This window comes from Cucurbita pepo, chromosome 14, assembly GCF_057944985.1.
Source record: "Cucurbita pepo subsp. pepo isolate OVF chromosome 14, ASM5794498v1, whole genome shotgun sequence".
Taxonomy (NCBI): Eukaryota; Viridiplantae; Streptophyta; class Magnoliopsida; order Cucurbitales; family Cucurbitaceae; genus Cucurbita; species Cucurbita pepo.
This window is the reverse complement of record NC_141811.1, coordinates 3,172,394-3,192,887: the sequence shown is the minus strand read 5'-3', so window position 1 is coordinate 3,192,887 and position 20,494 is coordinate 3,172,394. Positions and strand designations below refer to the sequence as shown.

General features: G+C 37.8%; 4 protein-coding genes across 9 annotated transcripts; all 4 read left to right on the top strand.

Moving 5' to 3' along the window:
• Positions 1 to 71: 71 nt before the first annotated feature.
• On the top strand, positions 72 to 5,734 carry LOC111810887 (ERAD-associated E3 ubiquitin-protein ligase HRD1B). 2 transcript variants are annotated; one of them, XM_023697713.2, is made up of 8 exons: positions 72 to 232; positions 804 to 1,347; positions 1,865 to 2,041; positions 2,551 to 2,700; positions 2,789 to 2,994; positions 4,110 to 4,266; positions 4,358 to 4,619; positions 5,337 to 5,734. In XM_023697713.2, the coding sequence occupies exons 2-8, from the start codon at positions 815 to 817 to the stop codon at positions 5,472 to 5,474; spliced, it is 1,623 nt and encodes a 540-aa protein (XP_023553481.2). In that variant the 5' UTR covers positions 72 to 232; positions 804 to 814; the 3' UTR covers positions 5,475 to 5,734. The 2 variants fall into 2 exon arrangements, with proteins under 2 accessions (XP_023553481.2, XP_023553482.2); XM_023697714.2 differs by having other exon boundaries at positions 73 to 232; positions 809 to 1,347.
• An 848-nt stretch (positions 5,735 to 6,582) lies between these two features.
• On the top strand, positions 6,583 to 13,145 carry LOC111810885 (BRASSINOSTEROID INSENSITIVE 1-associated receptor kinase 1). 3 transcript variants are annotated; one of them, XM_023697712.2, is made up of 12 exons: positions 6,583 to 7,094; positions 7,678 to 7,810; positions 7,910 to 7,981; positions 8,380 to 8,523; positions 9,391 to 9,462; positions 9,553 to 9,624; positions 9,711 to 9,790; positions 10,791 to 10,919; positions 11,008 to 11,349; positions 11,528 to 11,922; positions 12,294 to 12,628; positions 12,796 to 13,145. In XM_023697712.2, the coding sequence occupies exons 1-11, from the start codon at positions 7,010 to 7,012 to the stop codon at positions 12,606 to 12,608; spliced, it is 1,839 nt and encodes a 612-aa protein (XP_023553480.2). In that variant the 5' UTR covers positions 6,583 to 7,009; the 3' UTR covers positions 12,609 to 12,628; positions 12,796 to 13,145. The 3 variants fall into 3 exon arrangements, with proteins under 3 accessions (XP_023553480.2, XP_023553479.2, XP_086973549.1); XM_023697711.2 differs by having other exon boundaries at positions 12,294 to 13,145; XM_087117423.1 differs by lacking the exon at positions 8,380 to 8,523 and having other exon boundaries at positions 12,294 to 13,145.
• Positions 13,146 to 14,461: 1,316 nt separating this feature from the next.
• Positions 14,462 to 18,055, top strand: LOC111809965 (putative anion transporter 5). 3 transcript variants are annotated; one of them, XM_087117425.1, is made up of 2 exons: positions 14,462 to 14,752; positions 16,390 to 18,055. In XM_087117425.1, the coding sequence occupies exon 2, from the start codon at positions 16,518 to 16,520 to the stop codon at positions 17,844 to 17,846; it is 1,329 nt and encodes a 442-aa protein (XP_086973551.1). In that variant the 5' UTR covers positions 14,462 to 14,752; positions 16,390 to 16,517; the 3' UTR covers positions 17,847 to 18,055. The 3 variants fall into 3 exon arrangements, with proteins under 3 accessions (XP_086973551.1, XP_086973552.1, XP_086973550.1); XM_087117426.1 differs by having other exon boundaries at positions 14,462 to 15,065; positions 16,478 to 18,055; XM_087117424.1 differs by having other exon boundaries at positions 14,463 to 15,065.
• A 451-nt stretch (positions 18,056 to 18,506) lies between these two features.
• Positions 18,507 to 20,215, top strand: LOC111809964 (hyccin). Its single transcript, XM_023696462.2, has one exon. The coding sequence runs from the start codon at positions 18,624 to 18,626 to the stop codon at positions 19,911 to 19,913; it is 1,290 nt and encodes a 429-aa protein (XP_023552230.2). The 5' UTR covers positions 18,507 to 18,623; the 3' UTR covers positions 19,914 to 20,215.
• The last annotated feature ends 279 nt before the right edge of the window (positions 20,216 to 20,494 follow it).

The window sequence follows — 20,494 nt, the reverse complement described above, 5'->3', positions numbered from 1 at the left end:
TTGGATTGACTGCGAGCATACGTGGCGGATGTTGATTGGAAAGACCATGTCATCTGAGAATTCATCGGAAAAAGTATTGAAAGAGAAAACCTAACATCGAATTTCACATTGGTTCTTCCTCAGCTCTCCCTATTCTGCAAAATTTCTGGTTCGTCTCATCTTCATCGTCTCCGAATTGGATTAGCGTCGGGATCCAGCCGGCCATAGGTAGCCGTAGACGCCGATCAATCAGGCAAGATTTCATTTTAAAAAACAACTTCTCTGTTGATATCTTTGGATTTGCTCAGTCAATTGGTTTTGTAACATCAAGATTACGAGTTTTTGGTTTACCAAGTTTAATCTGATCATGTTGCAAAAACATTACACGGCCTGAATCAATAACGAAGAAACGTCGGGGCTAGAAAAAATTGGAGGGAAAATAAAATGCCTTGCCCGGCTGGCGCTATGGATTGATGAGATGTAATTGACGACCTGTTATCAAATCTCGGAATTAAGCATAAAATGGAAATTATTATAGCCTTTGGCATTGAAGTCCATGAGATAGAAACCAGAGAATGAACTTTCCTATAGAAGATCTTCATCAATGAAAAATCCCTACTTTCCTTCAGCCAATCCAGGAAAGCTCGGATAACTTGGAGAAGGAAAATCCTTACATTGTCAAAGCTTTTTATGCATTACTTCTAAATTTAAATGTCTTACGTACAAATAACTAATTTACTGTATTTTTAGGATGGGTACCGATGATATTTTAGCATCACATATATTGTTTCATTTGGCTGATATTTCAACTTCTCATATGGCAGTGCAGTCGAGAATGATGAAGCTGCAAACATATGCGGGGATTAGTTTCATTGCAACCATAGTGGTTATCTATCATGCCTTCAACAGTAGAGGCCAGTTCTACCCAGCACTGGTCTATTTGTCGACTTCCAAGATAAATCTAGTGCTTCTTCTCAATATGGGTCTAGTCATCATGTGCATTTTGTGGCAGCTAACAAAAAAAATATTTCTCGGTTCTCTTAGAGAAGCAGAGGTTGAGAGGCTCAACGAGCAATCATGGAAGGAGTTGATGGAAATCCTCTTTGCCATAACTATTTTCCGGCAAGATTTTTCTGTTTCATTCCTTGGTATGGTTACGGCTCTGTTGTTGATCAAAGCTTTGCATTGGTTGGCTCAGAAGAGGGTTGAATACATGGAAACCACTCCATCGGTGCCGTTGTTGTCTCATATCCGGATAGTTTCCTTCTTAGGCTTCCTCTTTGTTCTAGATAGTCTGTTTTTTTATAATTCGATAGAATCTCTGATACAGACAAGGAAGGCCTCGGTTTCCCTCTTCTTTTCATTTGAGTAAGTTGTCATTTTCCACCGTATGTTATATTATCTTTCTTCTTCTTCTTCTTTTTTATTTTTCTTTTGTAACAAACATAAATAATTCATTGATATGATGAAATTACAAGAGGAAAGTCCTATCCAATGGATTACAAAAAGCGTTTCCAATTGATCATGGGATTTTTAACCTATAATTGGTCATGAGATTTGGTCTATATCTTGATTCTATATTTATACCAGTTTAAATTATGATGTTCATAGATTTGAAATTTATTGAACGTTTGGTACCCTAAAATTTCATCAAGGCATTATCTGTGGTTAGAATGTCAGAGATGCCAAGGACATGTTAGATGAACTCACAAACTATTGTTTATATTTGTTATTTAAGTTCTTAGTGGAGAATTGCGGCTATTGGAATACTATCTTGTAGTCTTTGTTTGCTAGAGCTAAGTTTTCAAATATCCTATGATGTTTTCTTATGACCCTTAGAAGCTCTTATATCATCATAAAATAAAGTCAATGACTTGTTTTTCAGGTATATGATTCTTGCAACAACGGCTGTGTCAACGTTTGTAAAATATATTTTCTACGTCAGTGATGTACTCATGGAGGGACAATGGGAAAGGAAGCCCGTCTATACATTTTACTTGGAACTTATCCGAGACTTACTTCACTTGTCAATGTACCTGTGTTTCTTTCTTGTGATTTTCATGTAAGTACTCTAGCTACACCTGTTAAGCTATCTCGTTCTTGTGAACTGGAAGTTCAGAATTAATTTCTTCTGCATATATGTGCTCATATTGCGTATGCCCAACTGTTAAAGTAGTAGAACATTGGTTCTTCTAAAGAAATACTATGCAAACCAATAAAAAACGAATGTGGTTACTGGGATTTGTGTCCTTACATGTATCAATGGCTGTCGTATTTTGCTCTCATGTTAATTGTGGGAGAAGTCTCATAAGTCATAACAGTAGTGTCTTATGACTGACATGGTCTTTGTTGTTTGTTTGGATATCCTTTTCATTTATTTCCAATCAGTCGTTGTTCTTAATTTCTTTCCTCTTTTAAGATTGAAAGCGGCAGTTGTTTTTCTAAATAAGTCAATTACTATCCCAAAGGTTGATGGTTCAATCCTCAACCTAAAAAGTTGAAGTTACATCCATATCAACTTCATCCCCATTTCACATCTTGATTTTGCTGACTTTGACTTTGCTCTTGCAGGACCTATGGTGTGCCTTTGCACTTGATCCGAGAGCTCTATGAGATCTTTAGGAATTTTAGGATTCGTATTGCAGATTACATCCGTTACAGAAAGATTACTTCAAACATGAATGATCGATTTCCCGATGCAACGCCTGAAGAACTCAATTCGTGTGTACATGCTTGGTCAACTTGTTGTTTCTTTTATGCTTCCAGTACTTTTATATTGGCTACTAAAATTCCTTCTATGCAATTGTAGAAGTGATGCAACATGCATTATCTGTCGTGAAGAGATGACAGTTGCAAAGAAACTAGTATGTGGACATCTTTTTCATGTCCATTGCCTCCGATCCTGGTTGGAGCGACAACATACTTGCCCAACCTGCAGAGCCCTTGTTGTACCACCTGAAGGTTCAAGCACAGCAGCCGGTCATCATGGACCACAATCTGATGCTAACCAACAAGGTAATTGCACCAATAAGAATTCAATTCATTTCAATTTACTGCCTGGCTAAAGGATCCTACATCTTGTACAATTATGATAAGTTTATAAATTTCTTCCGTGTATATTTCATCTGGTTGTGAACCTTATTGGAATCTTTCATTTGAGGAAACTGAAACTTCGACTAAGGAAAAGAATGAAAGATCCAGAAGATCTAAGCTAAAAGAGTACTCTTTGATGTTGCTTATGTTTCATTCAGAAACCTAAAGATAGGAAATATGAATCTTCTCAATGTTCTAGGGACAGGAAAATATCTTTTCCACCTGCCTTGTCTCCCACGAATTAGTTTGTGCAATGCTTTTTTAGTATCTTGTTTGTGCAATGCTTCCCCTGCATCTCTGATTCTTTTTTACAAGTGGTGCTTTGTATCTGGCATCTAGTAACCCAATTTGGTTTAACGTTTCAAAACTATTAAATAATCTAGACCATTAATAACCATGCAAAAATAAGCATCAGTATAGTATTTCCAAGTCTTCTCCATATATATACCTCCCTATCAGTGTGAAAGAGTTGAAATTTGGGTCTCTCTCACAATTCATTTCATGGTTGTTGACTTTCTCTCTATTCTCTTCTCTATTATTATTTCTTTTGTATTCATGATTGTTTTTCTTATGAGACTGTCCTTGAAGTTGTCGTTTATTTTTTATATTTTTTTGTCCTACAACTCAATCTCTTCAAAAGGAAATAGTTTGAAGAACCGGCTATGAACTTTAGCATATCTCTTTGAGAAGGATGATTATTCTTGAACTGGGCCTCTGGTCCTCCGTAAAAATTGGGCGCTTCATTTTTTTCTTGTTTTGTTTTTAACTTTTTTGTTGTGTTAGAAAAGGTGTAGGAGTAATTTAGATAAGGTGTAGAAGTAATTTCCAAGTTTACATGATCTAATTGTTTTGGATTAAAATGTTTTGTTGTTTGGTGCATTCTTAAAGCATTCCCTTCAGTGTATCTGCTTTCTTTAATAGAAGTTTTTTACTCAAATCATTGAACTGATGGTTTTACTTGATTATTTTTCAATATGGGGTTATACCATGCTGGAACTTGGATACAATGCAATGACTGATCTTTCTGTTGAAAACAGGAGCAGGAACCACAAGTTCATCCGCGCAAGGTACGAGTGATACAGGTGTTGCTAATGATAATTTGAGCCATCATCAGGCTAGAGTCCGAGCTGCTGCGGCTGCAGCTTCTGTATATGAGAAATCATATGTTTATCCTTGTGCGAGCACATTAGTATGGTATGCGTTTTTATTGCAAACATCCCACACACGCACCCACCAAAAGGAGAAGAGTATGACAAATTTTTTTAATTATTTTATTTATTTACAGGTCTCCTGGATATGCAGTAGTTCCTCAGGTTGAAAGACCTTTGCCTGACTCCAATAACATAGAACCAAATGGACATCCACAACAATTTTCTTTTACTGGCGGCCCTTCCAACCTGTCCTTCACTCAATTTCCCCAGAATCTTTTTGTTCCTTTTCAGCCACGAGAGGGTACTGGAAGCAGTACGGACGGATTGGGCAGTAGTCAAAATGTATCAGGCTTACATCTTGAAGCTCAACAAAGATTTCTCCAGCAACAGATTGAGGTATGTTGTTTAATTGTTGCATCAACATTATCTAGTTGGGTCTCATTCTTCTTGATGGAGCCTTTTTCTCTAGTTGGGCTCCCTTTTGTGGTCTTGTTTTTTTGGGTTGCCTTGTATTCTTTCATTTTTTTTCTCATTAAAAAATATCATTACCCAATGAACTCTCTTGTTTGGTCAGTGTATGTTTCGTTTGTGCTCTTGTTGCCTGGGCCTCTCTGTATATTCTTCAGCTCAGTTTTTCAAGGGGACCAAAAAAAAAAAAAAAAACTCAAATGATGTGAACAGTAGTTTACTAGTATGCACATGGCCGTGAGTAAATATTGAATTGTGGTCATGACATGTGCTTAGGTACTTGATTCTCAGCGTTGTTTGGTTTTCCCCTTTGTGCTGTTTCCTTGACCTCTGATGTTCAACGACGAGAAGCCAACTTTTTTGCTTTTATATTCGTGGTTTACCGTTGGGGTGTTTGAAAATGAGCTACCATAAACAGTTAAAAAGAAAAAAAAAAAATTGTGATACTTAAGGAGATGTTCTGTTAATATATAAATTTGTATTTATTAGGTAAAGCATATGAAATTCATTCGTTCTCTTTTCTTTTCTTTCACCGTAAATACGGCTCTTCGTTCAATTCTTTCAAAGTCATTGACAACTTCATTCAAACTAGTTTTAGTAGAGGTTGAGGATTTCTGAAATTCAAAATTTCATGTTTTCCAACAGATCCTACAGAATCAGCTGCAACATCTCCGTAAACCAGAAGTTGAGGAAAGCTCAGGAGCAGGTGAGGCAGATAAGAAAGGGAAAAGTGTAGCATTCTCCTCGTCGTCGCCATCGCCGTCGTCATCTGATTCTCGATGAGATAGAAGAAATGATGTGCATATAATTATATTTGTGTAATAATACAAGACTGCAGAGGTTCAGAATGACATAGATATCTCTTTTTGTATACGGAAGATGTTTTTGGTATATTTTTAGAAGCAGTCTTCTTCCCCGTATTGGTTGGTTGGTTTTGTAAATGCTGAATTTGGCGTCTCTTTTGAAGCAATTATGCGACGGTCAAAAAGGAATATTTAAAGTTCTTTCTACCAAAAGAAGAAGAGAGTGAGTTTATTCCAACATCTTTGGTTTCTCTATTTTCTTACTCTAAAATATGCTTTTTGAAAAGCAATTCCATTCCCATGCGCATTTGTTGCTTCCAAGTGGACATTTACAAATATTCACATGCTAATCTCGAGCTTTATTCTTCATCGACAAATTTAATTTCTAAACTTCGAGTTTTGTGTCGTTTATAAGACATAAAATATATTGAAGTCAAACGTTTGAATTTTGTATTTATTATTTTAAAAGTCAAATGTTGGAATTTTGCATTTAAAAAGTAGTTAACTTTCCATTTTGTGTTTAATTATATAAAAAAATTAGTTGATTTATTAGATATATGAGTTTGAATTAACTTTCAATAAATTTGTTAATTCTAGGAGGGAAGGTCTAATTAAATAATTTTAAAACAATACACTTGTAATTTACCATATTAAATTAATTTAATTAACCATTTTTTAAATAATTTTGTTTAATCTTTCCCTAGGGCATTTTTATTTGGTGGTTTTGGAATTTTTTAAATGCTCATAATTTCATTTTGTTTTTACTCCTTAATTAAATTTCATAAAATAAAATAAAACTAATTTAGATTAAAAATCACATTTTATATCTAAAATATATTTAATAAATTCATATATATATATATATATATATATATATATATATATATATATATATATATATAAGAAAAACATGAATGTTGATTAAATTTTGCAGTCCAATTATTAGAATGAACCCACAATAGATGAAGAGAAGAAAACACCGGTGGGGAAAAAAGGGATAAGGGCGGGGCTGGCAGCCGGTAGCCGGTGGGAAGGTGGTTTGACCGTTCAAACGGTAGAATGGAAAAATAAAACGAAAAACCAAAAACCAAAACAATGACAGAATAGAAAGGTAAGCCCTTAAGCCTTCTCTTCTTCCGTTTCATTTCAACCCATCCCAATTTCTCTGCAATTCTCCCTCCTCTCTTTACCCCATTTCAGCTTCTTCCTTATGGAACCCTCCAACCTCTGCATATTCCCAATGTCATCTCTTTTTCTTCCCCTATAGCACTTCCTTCATTTCTCTACTTCAGCTCTCATTGGTCCTGTTGCGGTCAACGGGGCTCCCTTACGTTTTCAGCAGCTTCCTCGAAGCTTCCCTCATAATCATTTGGTTAACGAGGGCGGAGCTCTGGTTCGAGGATTCTGCTGGGCTTTGATTGATCTCTTTGCGCTCCTCCTCCTTCGAAATCCCTCTGCCTCGTTATGTGAATTTGTTTCTAGTGTAGATTTTAGTGCCTGATTTTGGTCTGCCTGATGTTGGGGATGTTGGCTTCTTCGTCTTCTCTGTGGATCATTTTGACGCTCGGTTTTGTTTCGCTGCTCTCTGCTAATACCGAAGGTATTTGCTTCTTCAACTTCTCGTTGTTTCTCATCCGCGTGGCTAATCTTTGCTCATTCAGTTTTGTTTCTGTTTGACCATTTGATGCTGTTGATAATGACAATATGAATGTGACCCATCTGTGTCGTTTCGCTTGTTTGCTCGCCCGGAAATCTGATACGTAGATTAGGATGCTTGGGAATTATTTAGCAATCTGGGCATAGCTCAAATCAAACAGTTCTAGATTTTTTCTTTTGGTTCCATTATATTGCACATAACTTTAGTACAGGTCGACACATGCGATTACATTTTGGGATAGCAATGCACAGTTTGGAATGAGAAGCATGGTTTAGGTTTTTTGCTGGAGATTTTTCAGTATGTTGCTAATTTATTGGCTAAACCTTACAATCTGGTAATTTAATCGAACAAGAAGTTTTGTTGGTTCGAGACTGGCTTTCTAAAGATTGCAACGCCATTGTACCAAGTTTGTTTGTTTATCCCTTAACTTTTCATGTTTGGTTAAAGTTTTGAATGCATGAACTGGGCTGTGATTATGTGCGTGCTTGTTTATTAGACTAACTATTATGAACTTTCATGGGGGCAGGCGATGCTTTGAATGCATTGAAGTCAAATTTACAAGATCCTAACGGTGTACTGCAGAGTTGGGATCCTACGCTTGTTAATCCCTGCACATGGTTCCATGTTACCTGTGACAGTGATAATAGTGTCACTCGAGTGTAAGCTTCTACGCCTACTAGGAGCTTGGAACAAATGTTGTTTTTGGAATTTATTATTGTGAATGCTGCCCCTCAATCTTTTCCCTTTTATTTGTCCAGTGATCTTGGAAATGCAAATCTATCTGGCACGTTAGTTCCACAACTTGGTGATCTTCCGAGTTTGCAATATTTGTGAGTGTTCAACAATTTGGGCTTCCACTGATCTTTTTATTTTTGATTCTCCATCTTGATTATGTCTCTCCCTGTCTCTCCTCTCTCTTCCTGGCCGGGTTGTGGTGGTTCAAGGAATTTATAGATCAAGTTTACTTGTGTTTTATTTATTTATTTTTTTCTGATTGATGAAGGTTATCTTTTCATCTAGTTTACCAAATTTCATGATTTACATTTCTCATAATTGTTACACATCTTAGTCTTTATGCCTTTATCAAGGGTTGGATTAGAAAGAAGTGATAGAAACTATCTAAAAGATCCAAGTGACTGGATATTCTTATAAAGGAAAAGTGAGGAATGCAATTTATTTATGATAATTATCTTTGTTGCAAATAATTTGAACTCGTTTAATATGACAGGGAACTATATAGTAACAATATTACTGGAGAAATTCCGCGAGAAATTGGGCTTTTGACAAACTTGGTGAGCTTGGACCTTTACTTGAACAATTTAACTGGTCAAATACCTGTCACACTTGGGGAGCTTGGAAAACTGCGTTTCCTGTATGGTTACACATCCTTAATCTTTTCCCCATTTAGTAATCTTGTTTAGCGTCTGCTTTATATTTTCTTCTTTTTTCCTCATGCTTTTGCTACGTGGTCTAGCTGTTTTATTTACTTTTTTGAGAATGAATTTTTGTTTTGTTTAATCTTTAACTAGTAATGTGATTTCATTAGGAAGAAGAAAAAAAATTTCAAGAGAGTAGTTAACTTTTATTTCGGCTTGGTAGTAATTAATGTCAGATTTGAAAAATATGTATAAAGTAGATGTGTGTTATTCTAACTATTCGTAAAAAAGATGTGATTAGTTGGAATCAAGCACATCTACCTTATACATGTTTTTTAATTTAATGTTCTAATTTTTTACAATGAGGGTAGTGCATAATGGCTTTCTTTGTGCTTACTTCCAAGCAAAGAGACCAGAGAAAGAATATACATTTTGGTATTATCTACATCCACCTTCACTGCATGCTTTATATGTATATTTGTCTCCATCCAATCAAAGATGTCTATGGGAACTCTGCTTTCTCCTATGAAGTGGCTTTTATCATGACAAATATGGAAGCATTTCGTTTGTGACTGAAAAGAGGAGGGCTTTGTACCAGCTTACGATGGAAAAAATAATGTTGTACTTCCAAAAGTATTTTCTGCTTTACTTTACATCATGCCTTTGTCATCCCTAAATCTGAATTACTGCTTCGTAAGTTATATGTCAAAGTGTCATTCTTGCTCGATCATGCCCAACTCGATTGCTTTATACCCCCCCCCCCCCCCCCCCCCCCCAATTATTTTGTTATATTTCTGTGCTTTTCTTGAACTCACTATTAAGTGGATCTCTAACATGATTTTCTTCTTCATATGTGAAAATAGGCGTCTTAACAACAACAGCTTAACGGGAACGATTCCAATGTCATTAACTAATGTTAAATCCTTGCAAGTCCTGTGAGTAATATGAATAATATTTATCCTAAGGACCAGTAATTCTTGCTCTTTTTCTGTTTTAGGTAACATTATCATTCAACTGTACTGCAGGGATCTCTCATACAACCAGCTAACTGGAGATATTCCGGTCAATGGTTCTTTTTCTCTTTTTACCCCTATCAGGTAATAAGCTTTGTATTTGTATTATTCGTCTTCTTTATCATATTGCAGTAGCTCATTAGAGTTGCTGACAATCCTTCTCCATGCAGTTTTGCTCATAATCTTCTTAATGAATCGACTGCACGTACACCACCACCTCCTTTACCTTCTTCACCAAGCCCCTCATCAGGTTAGTTATCACATATGTTACTGATGTTCTTGTTTATTGTGTGTGTGTGTTCCCAAGCCTCTTAAAAGCTTTAAGGTCTTCAAATGCGTCATTGGCTCAGTACATTTTGACTTCTATTTTCCGATATTTTCTTGTGGTTGTTTCATCAGGAAGTTGTTTCGAAGGGGATATTCTTTTTTATATTTTTATTTACTATTTACATTAATTTAATATATAATAAATTTTAGCAATTTAAAAATATGAGGGATATACTTGATTAATCATTTTAGAATGAAGTGAAAACACATGGAAGCAGTAAATATATTTGCTCAGCTAGCTGTCCTGCTGGCAGTAACTGTAATCTTTTAACTTCAATTATATTTGCTCAGCTAGCTGTCCTGCTGGCAGTAACTGTAATCTTTTAACTTCAATTATTTCTTATTTACTTCTGTACCATATGCCTTGTTCATTTTTTTAGAACACAATTATTTCCTGTGTTCTTCTAGCTGCCATTTACAATACTAAACGTGTTCAAATAGCTATAGTCAATACTCGACTGTTCAAATTTGGCATTTGAAGAAAAGTTTTTATGTGGTTAAAGAATTTATTTTGGAAATATGGTTTGAGATAACCCATAAGATATTAGGAGACGAACAATCTGAGTGATGTGATAGATGGGTGTAGTTAAATATAAATAAAGCTGTTGCTTAGCGTTCTTCATTTTCTTTGTTCAGCAACGACTATACAACACGAAACCTTTTATTTATTTATTATTATTAATTTTTATTTTCTGCGTAAATTTTGTTATGAATTGGGTTTTTTGGCTTTATTCTCTTAATTGAAGTTTACTTTCTTGTTTTTGTTGTTACTTCTAAATTATCAACCAAAAATTTGTTTCTAAAAACAGAACGAAAGATATATATGGTCATTTGTCACTGTTGATTAAACTATGACTTGCTCTAACTTTGGCTTCTTTCTATGACTTTATTATCTTTCTGTTCAATTTGGTGCATGGCCTTAGGCAATAGTGCCACTGGAGCTATTGCTGGTGGAGTTGCTGCTGCTGCTGCTTTACTGTTTGCTGCACCAGCTGTTGCGGTTGCTCTGTGGCGTCGGAAGAAACCACAAGATCATTTCTTTGATGTACCTGGTCAGTGTACTTAGCAGCAAAGTTATAACAATGTTATGTTCCTACGTCATTTTAGAGGATTCTTTATTCCATTTCAATTCTTCTACAGCCGAAGAGGATCCGGAAGTTCATCTTGGTCAGCTCAAGAGGTTCTCTCTTCGTGAACTACAAGTTGCAACAGATCATTTTAGCAACAAACATATTCTTGGTAGGGGTGGTTTTGGCAAGGTCTATAAGGGACGGCTGGCTGATGGATCTCTAGTGGCAGTTAAAAGACTTAAAGAGGAACGTTCACAGGGTGGGGAGCTGCAATTCCAAACAGAAGTAGAGATGATCAGTATGGCTGTGCATCGTAATCTGCTCCGCCTACGTGGCTTTTGTATGACACCCACTGAACGGTTGCTGGTCTACCCATATATGGTTAATGGAAGTGTAGCATCGTGTTTACGAGGTACTGTTTCATAGCATACTGTATATATATTATGGATGTTAAACATCTGAATAGGGTTGCAGTCAGAAAAAAATATTACATACTGCGAGATCAATGAATGAAAATCATGTTCTGCACATTCATAGCACATGCTGAATTTTCGCATGATACTTTTGTTTTTGGTTTTATATTATTGCAGAACGTGGAGATTCACAGCCTCCACTTAATTGGTTGAATCGAAAACGCATTGCTTTGGGATCGGCAAGGGGGCTTGCTTATCTACATGATCATTGTGATCCTAAGATTATTCATCGCGATGTGAAAGCTGCAAATATTTTGCTTGACGAGGAGTATGAAGCCGTTGTTGGTGATTTTGGGTTGGCTAAACTCATGGACTACAAAGATACGCATGTCACAACTGCTGTACGAGGAACAATTGGGCATATAGCGCCCGAGTACCTTTCGACAGGAAAATCTTCTGAAAAGACCGATGTTTTTGGGTATGGAGTCATGCTTCTTGAACTCATAACTGGACAGAGAGCCTTCGATCTTGCCCGGCTTGCAAATGATGATGATGTCATGCTTCTTGATTGGGTATGTTTTGCCGTACCTCAATATTTTTGGATTCTCTTCATTAATATTTTGGCACCTATGAATATATGGTTTAGTTTATTAGTTTAGTACACTAAAGCGTGACAACTTCATACAAGTACAATAAATTAAAGGGTTTTCATAATTTAGTTTATCAGTATCTCTCAAGGTTGCTTCCTCAACCATTTAGGAGTACGTCATTAAGGCGTCGTAAGAAGTATTTGTTCATCTCCTTAGTATCGAAATAGACGGGTATGAATTTGGATGCCTTAATAGTTGTATCATTCAGCCTTTGTAGTTACTTGATCTGCATACAAAGTAGCTTGGACTCTATGGAAGTATCCATTTTTATTTTCACGCTGGGGAACTTACAGGTGAAAGGACTTCTGAAAGACAAGAGGTTGGAAACACTAGTTGATCCCGATCTTGCGGGAAAATATCCTGACGACGAAGTCGAGCAGCTTATACAAGTTGCATTGTTGTGCACACAAGGAACTCCTACAGAGCGGCCTAAGATGTCAGAGGTCGTACGGATGCTCGAGGGCGATGGTTTAGCTGAAAGATGGGAAGAATGGCAGAAAGAGGAGCGGTTTCATCAAGACGTAAGCCGCAATCCCCACCCGAGTGCAACGTGGATTCTCGACTCTACTGCTGAAATTCCTCCCGATGAATTGTCCGGTCCAAGATGATTTCTGGAAGCCCCCCTCCTGTAAGTTAAAAGTGATATATGTGTATATCTATCATACACACACATATATCACATTTGTGCATATAGTTTTCATTTCTTTTTTTTTTTGCTGGAAAAAAATAATTTTATCATAATCTTCTTCCCTGTTCATCTTGTATCACATATCTGAGTTTAAGCAAAATTTGTAGAGGGGTTGCTAATCAAAATTACCAACAAACCAACAAGGTTGCACAATGCAGGAGAGATAATAGGTTGCCACTCTCCTCCCTCCTTCAAACAACTCTTTTAATTTTTAAGAATTCAGTTCATTTTTCAAATTTGATCTCATAAAGTGATGCTGCATAAATCTATTGGCATCCCTTCCTTCTCTACTGATAAATTTATATTGCATCACTTTGATGGATTGAATTTGATGAATCATTGAATTCTCACAATTTATTCTCTCAGGATTAGATTTTGTCATACAAGAACAGTGTTTGTATCTTGATTTCTGGAGATCCCAGAGTACATATTCTTATATTCATCAAGTCGTTTGCCCTTTCCTGTCTTGTTTTTCTTTATTTTCTTGAGAGATTAGATTAGATTAGATTTAGATTTTGTGATATCCCACGTTGGTTGGGGAGGAGAACGAAACACCCTTTTTGGGTGTGGAAACCTCTCCCTAGTAGACGGGAAAGCCCGAGAGGGAAAGCCCAAAGAGGACAATATCTGCTAGCGATGACTTGGGCAGTTACAAATGGTACCACAGCCAGACACCGGGCGATGTGGCAGCGATGAGGCTGTTCCCCAAAGAGGGGTAGACACGAGACGGTGTGCCAGTAAGGACGCTGGGCCCCGAAGGGGGTGAATTTGGTAGTGGTCCCACATCGATTGGAGGAAGGAACAAGTGTCAGCAAGGACAATGGGCCTTGAAGGCAGTGGATTGTATCCCATATCGGTTGAGGGAGAACGAAACATTCTTTATAAAGGTGTGGAAACCTCTCCCAAGTCCAAATAGGACAATATCTGATAGTAGTGGGTTTGGGCCGTTACACATTTTGATAAGAAAAACAAAAACAAAATGTTTTTCCAGTGAAACTCTGCCTTTTGATTATCTAGCCATTGGGTTATAATAGCTGTTCTTGGCTTCAACCTTCTCTTCAGCTACAGATTCTCAGTTTACAAGCTCAGTTGAGTTTTTAGTTCTGAATCTTCTGTATCATAAACTAAGAACAGAGTTGAACAAGATATAACAGATACTGCCAATTTTATGAATATATTGATGAAATGTTTTTATCTACGACAGAAAATGAATTTTCTATTGAATTTTCTATTATCAATCATGACACTCTAGATAAACAAAGGGAGTCGGGCTAATAGTAGGTCCAGAAATATATTTGAAAATTAAAATAATATTTAAATTAATGTTTGAGTTGTTTTTATTTTAAAATAAGTATATTTGAAAATTAAAATAATATTTAAATTAATGATTGAGTTGTTTTTATTTTAAAATAAGTTATAGAGCTCGTTATTAGTATTTATACTCGCAATGAAATATACATTAGGTGTATTTATAAAAATTTTGGAGATATTATCCATCAATATTTCCAAATCTTTTCCATAATGACTTTATTATCATTAATATTTTAATTATTAATTTCGATCTTACTTTTTAAGTATCTAATACTTTCTAACAAATTTAAAATTATATATAAAAAAAAATAATTTATTTACTATATATAAATTTGTATTTAGTATATCTGTCAATTTTAATTTTTTTTTTTTTTTTTTGAAGTTTAGACTAAATAAATAAATGATATAGAAATACAACATCAGTTCATTCTTGAACAAATACATAAGGAGGTGGAGTATGAAAGCATCGATCTTGACCATGGAAATTAATGCCTTATTCGCTCGGATTGGCTTCAAAGACATGGGGAATCGATTCCTGAGAAGGGGCCCAATTCCTATAATTCTGCCCCACCCTTACCTTCTCTAATCAGATCTCTGTGCCAAAAACGAAAAAAAGGAAGAAAAACTTGCCGCCGGTTATCTCTTCCTTACTACCGGACATCGCCGCCGGCCATACCTCCGATCAGTGCTCTTTTGTTTATGCCGAACGCCGGTGGGGGGTCTTTATCGCATGGTGCCGGATTTGTTTGAGAGGTAAAAGAGGTGGGAAAGTTTGGGTCGGGGTTTGAACGGGGTTTTTGGAATTTGTTTATGAAAGTCGCAATTTCGATTTGATTTTTTTCCCCTAGAGAAGCCCAATCGCGGTGCTTAAACCCCTATTTTCTCCGCGTTTTTGCACGTGAATTCGAATGGTTCTTTCACAGTGCAATTTTGCTTCCGAATTCTTCTAGCATTCAACGAGCTCAGTTGACTTGCTGGTTTTGGCTCTGCTGGAAGCCACGTTTCTGCATTGGGTTTCTGTTGCTTGAATTGTGTTCTTCCTCTGCTGAATCGGAACCATTTTTAGGTATGAACTGCAATTGTTCCTCGTCCTTGAGGTTTACTTTTAATTCGTGGATTTATTTCTCCTCCCTTACAATGTCTGCTTTCTGCTTGTTTGTCGCTTCGATTAGGAATCGTCTGTTTGATCAATCTAGATTGTTAGAGCATGAACTATCTTTCATTTTTAGTGTCTTTTCAGTCCTTGTTCTTCACTCGATGTGCACTTCCTCTAATTCATTCCACTACTACTTTCTGGAGCCGTTTTACTTTTCGTTTCCAGAGGAATTTTCTCATTTCTTCGTAAATCCGGACCACATTGCTAGATTTCGATGAATGTGTTTGTAGTCACTCCATCGACTTTACTGATCAGAGAGGGTTTAAATGATGATTTTTGCAATTCTTAGATCTGGTGTTGAATAAGATCATACTATCTGCCAATGAATCCATTTGTTGATAGGAATATTTCTGTAACAGCCCAAGCCCACCGTTATTATCTTCGTTGGACTTTCCCTTCTAAGCTTCCCCTCAAGGTTTTAAAACTCGTCTACTAAAGAGAGGTTTTCGTTCCCCTTTACAACCAACGTGGGATCTCACAATCCGCCCCGAATGGTATCAGAGCTGTTACAAATGGTATCCACCCCGAACGGTATCTGCTAGGAGTATACTTGAGCTATTACAAATGGTATTAGAGCCAAACACCTTGCGGTATGCCAGCGAGGACGCTGGCCTCCAAGGGGGTGGATTGTGAGATCTCACATTGGTTGGAGTGGGGTACGAAACATTCCTTACAAGGGCATGGAAACCTCCCCTAACAGACGCGTTTTAAAACCTTAAGAGGAAACCTGGAAGGGAAAGCCCAAAGAGAACAATAACTGCTAGCGGTAGTGGGCTTGAGCGGTTACAATATCGATTTACACGAAATGTTTAAATGAAACGTTGAGGAAAGAAGTCATCTATCATCCATTAGTCTATTATTGTGCTAACTTATCTTCTTTCTAAGCAGAGAAGTAATGAGTAACTTTCTTATTCATACTTAAGTTATAGTCAAGTAAGAGATGAACAATATTAACAAAAGGTAGAACAGCTATATTTCCATCTTTTGGTAGTATCCTTTCTACTGGTTCTTCTAAGAGGAAAAGTGCAGTGAGACTCAAAATAAATGTGTCCTTTCATCTCTCGCTCGAGACATTCTCTTATCACCTACGAACGTGCGACACGTACTGTTTGCTTAGTTTTCCTTGATGTGCAAAGTAACTTGTAGTTGATTTGGTGCAATTATTTTGTTCACAATAAGAACTTGGTTTCCATTTTATGTTTCATGTCCTATATTTTTCCTCTCCTTTTTTCAGGCCATTTTTAGAATTCTAGATACTGTTCAAAGATATGAAGTTTTCAATATCCTCTGACCCATGGGCGATTTTGCTCCATCTTCAACAGTAAAGGTTCTTGAAAGCATGCGTACATTTGTTGGTGAAGTATGTCAATAATGAAAATTCCGAAGCGTTATTGGATTGTTCTTTTAACCTTCATCTGCACATCTGTTTGTTACGTGGAACGTGTTGGCTTCTCGATTGCTTATACCTTTGCAGCTGATGCTGTGGGGGTAGACCAATCAAGCAAAGGCACTATTCTTTCAACATTTTACTATGGATATGCCTGTTCCCAGGTTCCTGGAGGATGGGCTGCTCAAAAAATTGGAGGTAGAAGGGTTCTTCTGATCTCATTTATTTTATGGTCCCTTACCTGTGCATTAGTTCCACTGGATCCGAGTAGGGTGATGGTCTTGGTAATTGCTCGGTTGCTTGTCGGTGTGGCTCAAGGTTTCATCTTTCCTTCAATCCACACTGTTTTAGCTCAGTGGGTTCCTCCTCATGAAAGATCAAGATCTGTATCTCTTACAACCTCTGGAATGTACCTAGGTGCCGCTGCAGGCATGCTTATCCTTCCTAGCCTGGTAAAGTATAGAGGGCCTCAGTCAGTATTTGCTGCTGAGGCATTGTTAGGTGCCACATGGTCTGTGCTTTGGCTCAAGTATGCAACCGACCCTCCACGTTCCGAACATCCCAAAGCTGCTGCTGCAGGTTTTGGTGAACCCCTGCTGCCAATCAAAGGAAACCAGAAAGTAAGAGTAGAGAGCGGAGGAACTTCAACACGAACCTCAAACATCCCGTGGAAGAAAATCTTGTTGAGTTTGCCAGTTTGGGCAATCGTGGTAAACAATTTTACCTTCCATTATGCTTTATATGTGTTGATGAACTGGCTGCCTACCTACTTTGAGCTTGGTCTTCAACTTAGCCTCCAGGAGATGGGTTCCTCTAAGATGTTGCCTTATCTTAACATGTTCTTATTCTCGAATGTCGGTGGGATAGCTGCTGATTACTTGGTCACTAAAAGAATTCTATCTGTTACTCGAACCCGGAAATTCTTGAATACCATAGGCTTTGCTGTAGCATCAATGGCACTGATGGCTATCCCCATCTTCAGAACTTCTGGTGGGGCTATCTTCTGCTCATCTGTGGCTCTTGGTTTCTTAGCTTTAGGGAGAGCAGGATTTGCTGTGAATCATATGGATATCGCTCCTCGATATGCTGGTATCGTCATGGGAGTCTCGAACACTGCTGGTACGTTAGCTGGTATCGTCGGGGTTGATTTAACTGGAAAACTACTGGAAGCTGCGAAGGCTGCCAATTCAGATCTCTCAAGTCCAGAAAGCTGGAGAGCAGTTTTCTCCATACCGGGGCTGCTCTGCGTTCTTAGCTCTATTGTATTTTTGCTGTTTTCAACAGGTGAGAGAATTTTTGACTGAGGTAAGCTTCCTTTTTTCTTCGTGGAACTTCCTCGCATACACCATTCATGCCAAAAGGAGTTTAAAAGTGGCGTGTAGGATAGGAGGAAATCTTATGACTTCATATGCCTCGTGTTTCTATTTCTAAGTTATTATTATTATTTTTTTTTATGAACTACAAAAACTATGTACCATGATTTAGCATCATTGTAGTTGATAATTGGTATTTCTTTTTGAAATTTCGAATTACCTATCGTGAGAACTACAAATTTTGTAACATCTGCCTCATTGGTTGGAGACGGTGTGGAAATCTCTCCCTAGTACACATTTTAAAACAAAACAGATAATATCTGTTAGCGGTAAAATACTATCCTTACACATACTCAACGAGGATTGAGGATCATCACCCGAGACGACATCTATGTTTACAATCACATGCTTCCTCTCAAAGTGAGTGTTCAACCATTAATTAAAATTTAATTAAATTAAAATTGAAGGATCAAAAGAAATGGCTAACGCAATAACAAAAATAAATAGAAGGTCAAATTTGAGAAAAAGAAAAATAAAGAGGGGAAAAAAGAAAAAAAAAAAAAAAACTTGGTTTGAGGGCAAATTTGAGACTTTTGAAAAGTAGAAGGTCAATTTTGAAAAAAAAAAATAAAAGAAGTGTTAATCCGAAAGTAGGAATCAGTTGTGTATTTGTCTCCACGATTGACCCATTGGCTTCGTCGCCCCCCTGGAGGCAGGGGGCTCAGATCAACGCCACTGAAGAAGAAGCACTAGAAGCCTTTACACCCAATGGACTTCCACCGGAATCCCTCCCTCAACAACCGCCATTCCTCCTCCCCCTCCTCCTCCTCCTCCTCCACCACCGCTGCTCACAATCCCTCCGCTTCCGTCTCTGCCACCACCGCTACCGCCACCGCCGACAGCGACCCTATGCACTCCTGGTGGGAGTCCGTTTCCAAAGCTCGCTCTCGTATCCATGTCCTTTCCTCTATCCTTCCCCCTCATTCCGATTCTTTTTTCCTCTCCTCCGTCGCCGATTCCGACCGCCCGGCCCTCTCTCTTCTATCATCTCATGATGCCTACTTCGCTATCTCCTCTGCCCTCTCCTCCTCCGCCGCTGGATCTGGTTCTGACCCTCTTTGCCACTGGCTTTACGATACTTTTCTCTCTTCCGATCCCCATCTCCGCCTTGTTGTTCTTTCTTTCCTTCCTCTTCTTTCCTCCTTATACCTTTCTCGAGTCCATTCTACTTCCTCCGATTCCCCTTCTCTCCCTTCCCTCGCTGGCTTTGAGGCTGTACTTCTCGCGCTTTATTCCTCTGAGGTTAAGTCTCGGGCTGGGAAGCCTGTTTTGGTATCGATTCCTGATCTTTCGCAGCCTTCTCTCTACCATTCTCCTCGGAATAAGCCCGATTCTGTTGCCCAAGCTCAATCCAGGCCGTCTGTTGGGGTTCTTTCCCCTTCACTTGAACCACAGAACGCGGTGAAGTCAACCAAAAGAGCTTGCATTGTTGGCGTTGCTCTTGATTGCTATTACAAGCAGATCTCGCATATGCCGAGCTGGTCGAAGCTTGAATTCTGCCGATCTGCGGCGTCATGGGCTGGGCAAGATTGTTGCTGCAAGGGAGAGTTTGATAAAGAGGATGATTTGGAAATTAGTGGGTTTTCGGAGAAAAGGGCGTTGGAGTTTGAGGATGAGATAGAAGATGTTTCAGAAGAAATGGGTAAACTACAAATTGAGAAACATGGGAGCAATTCAGATGATCCAGAACCTAAGAGGTTCAGAATTCCGCTGCCGTGGGAGCTTTTGCAGCCAGTGCTTAGAATTTTAGGACATTGTTTACTGGCTCCTTTGAATTCGCAAGATGTCAAGGATGCCGCTTCAGTTGCTGTCAGGTGTTTATATGCGAGGGCATCTCATGATTTGGTACCGCAGGTAATATTGGCAACTCGCAGTCTCATTCAACTTGACAACAGAGCTCGTGCGGCTGCAAAGGCTGCAGCATCAGCAAATTCTTCTTCTAATGCTAATACACCCAGCAAAGATAAGAAACCAGAAATCCTATTAGTCTCAAAGTAAAAGATCTGAATGTCATTTGGTGGGCAGGTAACATGTTGTATAGTGAATCTGAAGCGGTTGAACTTTACTTTGTTTAGGTTAATTCTGTATGGATGTCTGTATTCTTATATGATGGTTCAATCTCTCACCAAATTACAAGCCTGCTGAGTTGTACTTTATAGGGTTTTATAGTACTTGTGTTTTGTGGCTGAGTAGACCTCTTTGGTTAGAATTTCATGTGCTTGCTTATACATGGAGGGTGATTTTTTTGTTACAGTTGGTGTGTATCGTCAAGGCTATAAAAAACTCAAGTTTTATACGTTTGTCGCGTGCTTCATTTCGATATTGATTGTTCAGATTTATGTCATATACTTTCATTTGTGTTTATCTGTTTAGTCCATACCAATGTTCATTAAGTTGGGCAGCTAGAGCTAAATTTCGTTTCTTGACTTTTGTTTGGAAATTTTGATTACATGTTAAACAAATAATCTCCTTTATTAGTAATGATAGATGGTATTCATTGTTTACATGTTTATGACCCTTCTGATTACTTTATCTCTGAAATAACATCCTTTGATTTGGTGGTGTATTTTGAACTTCAT